General features: G+C 44.4%; 1 protein-coding gene across 1 annotated transcript in view; it reads left to right on the top strand.

Annotated features, from left to right (window-relative positions):
• Positions 1–1341: 1341 nt before the first annotated feature.
• The window catches only part of SLC30A8 (solute carrier family 30 member 8), a 22228-nt gene continuing 12848 nt past the window's right edge, over positions 1342–10721 (top strand). Inside the window, exons 1-2 of the mRNA XM_013302256.3 lie at positions 1342–1421; positions 9746–9954. Of these exons, the coding sequence (XP_013157710.1) occupies positions 1342–1421; positions 9746–9954 (289 nt within the window). The remainder of the gene's footprint in view (positions 1422–9745; positions 9955–10721) is intronic.

The following is a 10721-nucleotide window of genomic DNA, read 5'->3' as shown; positions in this document are numbered from 1 at the left end:
AGTCAGAAAATTGATCTCTTCTACCAAAGGGGCTTATAAGTGAGTAGGTGGGTATAAGCACCTGAGAAAAGGCTCTTGAGAAAAGAGCATTAGAGAGGCAGAGGTGACAGCACATTGTGGAAAAAACATGTATTTCTGCTGCTTGCTGACAGCTGCTCAAAAAAGTGTTTGAGATACCATCAGCTCCTTGGCTTACAGGTTGCAGCGAAGTGTGAGGCAACATGTGGATCTCTGACAGCATAAACCCAATTGTTTGCAGTTATATGATGTACAAATGCGCCCCCTGACTCCATGGATCTCGGACAGACTATGTATTCTGCAAGCTGGGGGAAGGGAGGGGAGATCCCAGCTCTTCATGTACATATTAAGCTACCAATGGTACAAAAAAGCTGCACAATTTAAATGCAGCACCCAGCATTTGCTCACTGCCTGTTCCTAACCTCTCCTTAGAAGGCAGCGCACAGGTAGGGATCTCCATCCCTGCCTGCTTCTGCTGAGGGCAGAGTAAAACACAGGCAGTGCCGGGGCAAAATTTCCCATTAGCGCTGAAGAGCATGTGTGAGGCCAGGCTGTGAGAGAGGTGAGAATGGAAGTCTTCTCCTCCCCTCCGGGGACTGCGGCTGCCGACGGAACTAACAAACTGAATAAAGCAGAACTAACAACCTGCAGTCCTTCCCGGTGAAATGAAGATTTCAATAACCTGTGTTGCAAATGGCAATAATAAGCCGTCTCTTCTGTTTCAAACCGTTAGGAGCAAACGTGCCAGGGGTAGAAATCAGTCTTTAGAGCAATCACTTAGATTAAAAGGCTTGCGCTGAGCCAGGGTGAGAGAAGTGTACTTTCCTCCTGAGCCGAGGAAGCAGAAAGGCAAACAGCAGTTTGACTGTTTCCAGGTGAATTGGGCTGTTTCATCACCTTCCTCCCCCCTCTCAGTGCACCCATGCGAGCGCCTGTGTGCGCGTCGGTGTGCAACCTGCCGTGCCTGACCCCGAGCCGGCAGCAGGGAACGCATGCACCCACTGCCTGACCACGGAGCGTGTCACAGCGTCAGGCATGGAGGGGAAAACAAGGAAAACGGGAAGGGTGGCCTCAAGTCTCCTAATCTGACATAGCCACCTAGTTGCTGGTTGGCATGTTTTAGTGGCGCTACCAGTGCTGGGAAAGCAGCTTTCTCTTGCAGTGGGTTTGAGAAGATTATTAAAAGCTTTACATTTAAAAATATTTGGCAGTGATTTCTGCCTAAGTCGGGAGGACATTTGTGCCCACATCTGCTTCCAACAGAGAAAAAAGAGTTTAAGGCGGGGGAAAACCCAGGCAACCCCCTCCCCCTCAACTTTCCTCATGGCTGCCAAAAAGGGTCTTGAAAGAGCTTGCCTTGTGAGTCAGAGGGACACCAAGAAGTACTCCTTGGCCCTAGACAGGTAACACAACTCTCTGTTTCCTTCGCTGCCATTGCTTTGTCTTTGAGAGCAATACGAGATCACCTATCTGCTGGCGGGCTGCAGCAGTCAAATTACGGGGAGTTTCACAGTGCGTACAGGGAACATCTTTCACTACTTTCAAAATGTTTTGTTTGATTTTTTCCTTCCCAAACTTTCTTATTAAGTGTTTGATGCGTTTACTAGACAGCAGCCTGACGTGTCTGCATCTGTGATGGATTGAACCAATCTACTGTTGAAGCCAGTGTCTCCTGATATATATTTTATAAGCTTAGTAGATTTATTGTAGGATGCAAAACCTCATGGATTATGCTGCAATTTTAGGCTGAATTATAATAGTGTTATTGACACCATATTTGATTCAGGGCTCCTTCATGCTTGAATGTCTAAATTATCTATTTGGTCTGAAAGAAATGCAATGCTGTTACAGACTTGATCCTGCAAAAAATTTTATTCATGCGGATAGTCTATCAGACTTGGAGTTGATATACCTCTCATGTGCCAGAGGTCCTGTGAGTAAATGCTTGCCTGAGTGAGGAAAGACCTGAAAACATGTGATATGCTGTAGCTTGGGTTAAAAAATGAATATAAATGTCTATCACAAAATAGTTTTGCAGTTGAACTTCTATTCATTCTTCCTCTTGACTCAGACCAGCAAGTATTTTTAAAAGAAAATAGCTGCTCAGTTACAGCCTAGCACCTCTTGACATTTCCATTATCTCATTGGTTTTCAGGTTGTTTATGTCTTGGCTTTCTTAAAATGTATGGGACAGAAACTTGGCGTAAACACTGTCAGTTCAAATGGAAATCTGTCTCTCCCTGTTCTTATACTGGGGTCACTGCCATCGTATTTTAGTCATTTCAGTGTCTGGGTTATTATTTAAATATTATTACATGGCTCCATAAATACACATGGCACTGTCCAAAATTACTTTTGTGGTAATATTTATATTTTTAAAAGATCCCATATGATTCTGCAATTCATTTTAGTTACTGAAGACTCTGAGAGCTTTTTTGACAGTTTGCAATTTTGTGGGCACAGCTTCAGCGTTTGAAATCCTTTGGCCCCTTGACACCTCTGGACACAAGGACATCTCTGGACAAACCCTTCACACAGTGCGGGGAAGGGTGCCCAGAGACAGGGGTAGTTGTTGGGCTGCCTTGTGAGGAAGCTCTCGTTTTCCCTTGATCACTGGCAACAGGGAATATCCCAGTGAGAAGAGGGGTAGGATGCACGTGGCGGGCACAGTCTCTGGCAGATGATCCTCCCATCTGAGAGCTGACTCACTTTCTGGAGGAGCTGATTTCTTTCTGATAATTATTTCTTAACTCAGGAATTAAATTAGTTGGGGTGAACCACTGCAACGACTGGAGTGTTGGGCTGATTGCTGCAGATACGTCCAACAGCCCTTGAGCTTGGGGGCTAGTCCCAGGAGGGCTCCACAGCAGAGGTCCTGAGATGGCTGGATTATGGCAGGGGTAACACAGCTCTCCAGGAGGAGGACTTGTCATCCAGCATGTGGCTTTTGTGCTGCACCTGCTCTCAGCTTTTCTTGCAGGTGAAATTTGACTAACAGCACAATCTAATTATTCTGCCCCAGCAACAACCAGAAACGGTGTCTGAGAGCTGGGGTCTCCCACCTGTTCAGAAGAGCTGGCAGCTCAGGGGAAGCCCTCACCCTGCTCCCCCTGGCAGCCCGGTGAGCCAGAGTGCCAGCCCAGGGGCTGGAGCCAGCGTGGCAGGGTGTGTTGGGGCGTGTGTGTGTGTACATACATGTACCTTCTGGGCTCCGGCTTGCACAGACCAGCTGCACGCACAGCTTCAGGTGTCTTAAGCTGTTCAGTAGCAATAAGGTCATCTTAGCCTTTAGTATAAATTACCACATTTTCTCGTCCCCTGTGTGTAGGCTTAATGAACAGCTCTAATGCTTTCATCAGAATTTATTTTGCACGCAGATTGCCTATTCCTTTGCCATCCCCCAGTGCCTTTCTTTTTAATAAATGCCATTATTACAATACGCAGGGAACAAAACTGTATTTATCTTAGCCACATGAGTAGGAAGTATGAAAACAGACCCCTTTCCCTGCACACAGGGCTGTGGGGGAGCATGCTTTGCACATGCCAGGCCCGTCTGTAGTCATAGTGGGTTTGGATGTGTTGAGGTTTCTCATGCCAAACCTGAAATGCCTACAGGGGTCTGGGCTTTAGCTGAACTCTTTGAAAATCAGGTCAGCTGTAGGCTTGTAGGATAATTCATGTTGAAAGTGACCTCAGGAGGTCTCTGGTCCAACCTCCTGCTCAAAGTGGGGTCAGATGAGATCGAATGAGGTTGCTCAGGGTTTACTCTTGAAAAAAATCTCTCAGGACAGACACTGCACAACGTCTCTGGACAATCTCCTCACAGTCTATTTTTCTCCCTTATATTCAGTCTGAACCTCTCTTGTTTCAGTTTCTGACCGTTGTCCTAGTCCTTCTTCCATGCACAGCGATAAAGCTCTGTTTTCTCAATAGCCTCCTCAAAAGTACCACCAGGCTGCTACTAGGTGCTTGTGAACCCACCTTCAGTTCCCACAGAAGAAGTGCTCCAGCCCTCAACCATCCTGGTCACTCTGTTGAACCTGTGCCAGTTTATTGATCTTTCCTGTCCTGGGGACTCCAAAACTGGGCACAATATTCTAGATGTGGTCTCAAATGTCTGTCCCAGGTGCAGGACTTTGCATTCATCCTTGCCAGATTTCAGAAGGCCCCTGTTGACCTCTTCCTCCACCCTGCCTATGGCAGCCTTGCCCTGCAACGTACCAGCTGCCCCCCTAGGTTGGCATCATCTGCCACCTTGATCATGGTGCACTCCATCTCCTCCTGTAGGTAACAGACAAAGATATCACACAGGACTGGTACCAGGGCAGGACACCACTTCTCACCAGCCTCCAGGAGGGGTATGAACCACAGTGGTAACAGGGTCTGAAGCTGAGCACTCAGAACCTCCTGCTTTATGCAAAAAGTGTTGTCTGTAAGTCATATCAAGAAAGATTCGTATCATCTGCCTTTCAATTAGATATGAATTAGGTGTCTAAGATAGTTTTCTATGGTTTTTTTACAGTCAATGGTGGTGGTGGGAGAGGATAAATTCTTCAGGTGATTGATCATTTGTTATGTTATTTTTTATTTGTTATCATCTATCTAGTGATCTAGATAACCACTTATCAAAGTCTAGGGAATGTCTTGAGCAAATTCCTGAAGTTTCCAGGAATGAAGACAAGCCAGATGATCTTATTTCTTGCTGATGATAGATCAGAAGGAAATCAGATAGATTCACTAGAAATATTCAATATCCCACTTCATATGTCAGTGGATTTGCAACTCATGTACAAACTACACTGTGAGCTAGATTTTGGCTTGATCCAGCATGGTTATCTGGATTTCTGATTATGTTCTTTATATGTCATTATAGTGGGATTTTGAATACCATCACACAAGTGAAACTTGACGCATCTAGTCTCAAAGTCTTCAGTTTTATTTTGTCTCTGAGGCAACAGACAACAAAAAAAAAAAAAAAAAAGGGAAGGAAAAAAGTGGGCAATGCTGAAAGGAGAGATGTGTAAAAACCCTAGGGCTTGTTTTCATGTAAAAGCTTTTAACACAGGGCATTAACATGACCTGTAGTTATGTCTATCTATTAGTGAAGCCTTAGGCTTGTAATTGATTCCTGTCTGCCAAGCTCATACCAGTAGGCAAAAAGTTTGAAGTGAGCCTGGGAGATGATTTCTTCAGGTGGAGATTGATTTTCTGTAACAAGCACGTAGGGAATATTTTCTTCTTTTTTTGCCTTCCTGCAGGCAGTAGGAAAACTCTTATAAGATCAAACAGTCTTCATCAAATACAGGCTTTCCACCACAACTTGTGCTTTGCAAAAGTCAATGCTCAGGAAAACTTTAGGTGTTTCTTGTAACTTCTGAAGACTTTTAGCTGTGGGTCCTGTGGTTATGTCTGCTTTGTACCAGCTTGCCAGCTGGTCCCAGGAACACACAGTCTCAGGTGTCCTCTCTGTGGACTCAGCAAAACCCATCCCGTTGCTTTTGCCCTTGTGTTAGGTGACATTAGGACCCCCTGGAAAGGGCTGTGTCTGCTCAGTACTGCCCATATGCCATCTCCATTATGCCCACTTCATCTCAGAAAAAAAATCAGAACCAAAATAGTAAGAGGTATGAAACAGAAATTAAATAGCTAGGACACCAGCTCAGAAAACTGATGGTTCAGAGGTCTAACAATCATACATAGAATCATGAATGATGTGATGAAGCTAAACAGGAAATAGTAATTCATTATTTCTAACAGTACAGGAACTAATTAAAATAGCAGGCAGACAGTGTAAGGGTAACAAAGAATGCATTATTTTTACACAAATCACAGTTAAATGGTGGAACTCAGCAGTTTCAAGTCAGCCACGTTTGTGGCTGAAAGATCTGTGAAGGACTGTTAGACACAAGCTCTGGCTCAGCCACCTCCCAGTCTCCAGGTTTGTGTGACTGGGGTGCAGTACTGCTCCGGACATGCTCCTTTTTGGTACTTTGTCCTTGTGTATTCCCTCCTGCTCATGACGAAGTTTCGATACTTGGCTACGTGTACCTTTGGTCTAACTCCATGCAGCTATCGTTAAACTGTTACACAGAAGGAAATTTATTGACAATATATTTATGCATACATGGCCAGGCCCTCAAAATAAGACTAAAGAAAGTAACCACAGGACAAACTCCCATCTACTAGACATCTAAAAGTATGCAAATACATAAATATTAGCCTTTGTTTTGTGGCCACAATAAAGAAAAGGAGAATCTGGACAGCCAGGCTATAGACAGATTCTCAAATGCCTTGGAAATATTTAAGATTGGTACATCAGTTGAAATTGGAGTGGTGCCAGCATAAGGGAGGTGACTATGGCTCTGATAAATTTTTCTCTGAAGGCAGTTTCATTATCCTTCCAGGCACAAAAAAATTACTATTTTCCCTTGTGAAGGAGATGATCTCCTGTGGGAAGTGCAGTGATTCTACATTTTGCTCTTTTGGCTGAGGATCTCATAATGGTCTAGGAGGATGGCAATTATTCCCATCAGCTTGCAGATCAAGGCACCCAACAGATCAAGTGAAAACAAACAAAAGGAAATTGTAATCAAAAGCTTTTGCTAATGATCTGTGTGGAATCTGCAATATGTATTAATTTTTTCTACTTCCCTCCCTCCGGGCATGACTCAGTAGGAGCCTTTTTGTGACATTCCCCTGAATACCTTTTTCACAAAGGAAAAGGAATGTGAAATGGAGAAAAATTATTTTTTAATCTGGGACTCTGCTTGCAGTGTGCTGGTGCAGAGATCCGATGCTCAAAGGCTACATCTTGCTCTAACACGCCCAGAAAGGGTTTATGGTTTGACAGAGCTGATCTCTGCACCTTAAGCTTTTGATTTACACATTTATAAAACTATCTCTTAGATTCTTTTAATTAGTGGCAGCTTGCTCTCGGAAGAAAAAAATAATGGTTACGCACAGGAGCTGGCAGGAGTTTTCCTAACTCATCGGGCCAGATGCTGCTCTGCAAGTTCAAAGGGAGCAGCGGATGCTCGCCACCTCTGCCAACTGGGCCACTTTTATTTAGGTACCCTTTAGACAGAAAAATGTGACATTCGTGGGTTTACACTGTCTCTGTTTGCTTTTACATCTGTCAAACAAGATCTGTGGACAGTGCTTTCCTATCCTTTGTGTTACTCTGAGGTTTTGGTAGCTGATGGAGAGACTTGAAGATTAAAAAAGGGAGGGGGATCACAAAGCGACCTATTTTGTTAGCAGCAAGGAAAGGATTTGGTGGCTCAGAAATATGCAGGGGTAATTTTGGCATCCCTGCCCTGACAGGCTGTTGAGATGATCATGACTCATGTCGTTAAGATGATTTTAATGTTCAATGCCAGCTGATGAAAATTGAGTTAAAGGGAAATTAATTTTACATGCAAACTATAGAAAAGCATTACAAGTTAACTCCAGAGAGGGATCATGAGAAAGAAAACCTTGCATACCCTGATCTCCAGGGGAAAGTGAGAGAACTACAGTATTTCATTCAGCCATCTGGAAGGAATCAGTTTGTGGTACCTTCTGAGTCTAATTCATCAGGAAAATATTGTACATAAGTGACACAGCGCACATGAGGAGCCTGATGAATGTAAAACTGAAAGACTGGAGAAGGACTGGCTAACAGGGACCCTGGCTGCCAGATGGGCAGCCCATTCCCCAGGCGGCCCAGCTCCCATTTATTTGTTGTTGTGGGGAAGATAAATGAAAAGACTGACAAAGGGACTAAGAAAACTCACTGTCTCCAGGCATCAGGCATTAAATCTGACCAGTTGCTCTTTCACACAATCTCCTTACGTACAGGGGGAACCGGTCGCCTCTGCTGAGCAAACAGAGACCACATGCTAACCTGGCTGGGAAACAGGCTGACTCAGGGGAACATGTTGCATCCTTGGAACATCTCAATAATATTTAGAAAACCAAATCCATGCTGATTATCTACGGTTACAAGGCTTGGCTGCCTAGTTGGGTCAGCTCTTCTCCTTTTGCCAGTACCTCTGTGGTGCTGGTGGATGCAAGGGGCTGAGGCATTCACAGCTCCATGGATTAGGAGGCTTTGCCTCCTGCCCATCAGCGGGATGTGTGCTGCGGGGTACCTGGCAGGACTTCGGACCTGCTGAGCAACTGCAGCCCCCTCAGGCTGCCCAAAAAGGCAGCTGGAAAAAGCTTGTGATTTCAGTAAGATTTTTTTCTTGACATCAACTACTGCAGATTGGCGGCCACCAGCATAATTTCTTTCCTGTAAGATTTTAGGCATCTTGACACTTTGATAGACAGTGCAGAAACGCTACATGAAGTCACCAAGATCCATGTACATCCCAGAACACAGGTCTCCTTCACACAACTGAAGAAACAATACTTCCTGGTCCCAAAGGGAAGTCCTTGGTCAGAATGGGGAAAGAGACTGTTATTACTGGGGCAGTTAAGCTCAGCCCCACATCATGCCCCCAGGCTAATTCAGACTCAGAAAGAGCAGTGGAGTTTGCTGCATCCCTGGGCAGGCTTGCAGACCATGGCCCTCATGCACAGACCTCACATGGCTGTAAAATGTGGCTACCTGGCTTTTACACACATGCCTCTGGGCAGAATTCACCTTTTGAAGTCACAGTGTGCTCCCACAAGTCTCAGTATAGGGCAGGGGATGTTCTACCAACAGGGTTATCACCTTAGGAGCAGCTGTGGCAAAAAATGTTGTATAGAGACATAATGGTTTTCAGCTGAGCCTCCTGGGACAGAGTTTGGGGAGGGGTTGCCATTTGGGCACTTCTCAGTTGAGAGGTAAGGAGGAGGGAAGGTGCTTGTTTACCACCTGGGGGAGTCTCTGGGCTGCTCTAGTGAAAGCACCAGATGTCATAGTCATCCAGGAGCTCCTGCAGTTGCAATGCAATGTGCGTGGCCCTGGATCTCTCTACCACCATCCCATATTTCCTATGCAAAAGCCCTGAGAAGGGCTGCACTGGGTTTTTGTGGCAGAGCAGATTTGGTTGGGAAATCACTTGTGATGGAGCAATGCTCAAAGAGCCACTTCCACCAAACTTCTTGCCTTTCTATGAAATCAGTGGCAGAAAAGGGTCAGCATACTATGGAAAATTTAGTTCTTTGATTTTTTTAAGTGCCTTTGAAATTTTTTGGCTAATATTTTCTGTGCTCAGGCTCTGCCAGAAGATCGATAGTTTTCCTATGTGTGTGGAAATTCGAGATAAAATAGTTCTGCATGCAAAAAGAGGAGAGAAATATCTTTAGTCAATTACATTTGAGAAGAAGTAAACTTTTTTAAAAGTAGTCTTCTTGACAAAGCTGTTATGAATAAAAACCTGAATTTTTCCATCGAATTATCTCCATGCTATGCTAAATTTGGTTACTATTTGCATGATGTATGACTTTTTGAAAATCACACAGTGTGCATAAAATACACAGCCTAAGAAAGTCACTTTGTGCTTCATAAACTGCTAAATGATGTAGGAGAGCCCAAAGAGCAGGGAAACACAGCCAAGCAGTCATTTCATGTGCAGCTCCCTTCTGCAGAGCCCTGCTTGTGCAAGCAAGCCTCTTCTGTGACCTGCTCAGCTGTTCCCAATGCTGCTTTTATCCTTCAAAAGCATTAATTACATAGTTTCTGGGGATGCAGGGCTAGAAGCCCAAATAACCAGGGTTTTTCTTTTTTAACCTTCTGTTTCTTTCAATCCTGAAGGATAAGCTGGCATCAGAAGAACTTAAATGAAGAGAGGCAGCAGCAGGAAGCAGAAGTCACTGAAGCTAATCCAGCGCATCACTGTCACAGCTACTCACAGGCCTATGAGAACAGGAAAAGGGAGCAGCAGCGAGCCAGGAGGAAGCTCTGTGTAGCATCAGTAATTTGCGTCTTCTTCATGATTGCTGAGATTACAGGGGAGTACATTTGCTCCGAGAGAGCTCAGTTTGTTGCCCAGCACAGCCGTATTCATGCCCTTTTGCACACACTTCGACTGCAGGGACCCATGATGCACAGAGGTGAACCCACCTGGGATAAAACAGCATTCCTTTCTCCCAGTCTTTACAGGAATTGTGGGTTTTTTTTAGGGTGAAAATATCAAAATATTTTCATATATCCATTTAAAGATTGCAATCTGGGTAGGAATACAAAGATCAGTTAATGGTCTAAACTGTTCTCCCAGGTCTTTAAGCCCAGCTGAAAGTGGCTAGCATGTCTTAGCATCCTGTCACAAAAGGTTTCTAATAAACTGGGTTACATTTTTTTTGGAAAGATTAAAAGATTTTATATATTTATCCAGGCCAATGAGACCTCAGCACTGATGAAAGCTGCTAGCAGCAGGACCTGATATTAAATGCAACAGTCTTTACAAAATCCAGGGAAATCCAGGGCCAGATTCACCATCTGCTTTTCTACAGTTAAGTGAATGTATTTATACCAGGGCACGTTTATCTTTTGAATTGGCCTGCTGGTGTGTCTCGGGATCAATGGAAGATTATTCCCCTGTCTAATTAGCTTTCACTTCTGGACCCATCCTACAATACCCAGTACAAGTACTTGGCTCACTGATAGAGCATTAGCTTTCATTTTGTCCAACTGATCTGCTCTCCGCATGGCTTCTGTGATATTTATGCCTACCTGATAGTTCCTGGCTCTTTAATTGCCACTTCTCTGCAGTGAGGTGAGGTGAGGTAAA

This window comes from Falco peregrinus, chromosome 3 (assembly GCF_023634155.1).
Source record: "Falco peregrinus isolate bFalPer1 chromosome 3, bFalPer1.pri, whole genome shotgun sequence".
NCBI classification, from domain to species: Eukaryota; Metazoa; Chordata; class Aves; order Falconiformes; family Falconidae; genus Falco; species Falco peregrinus.
This window is presented reverse-complemented; position numbering and strand designations above follow the sequence as displayed.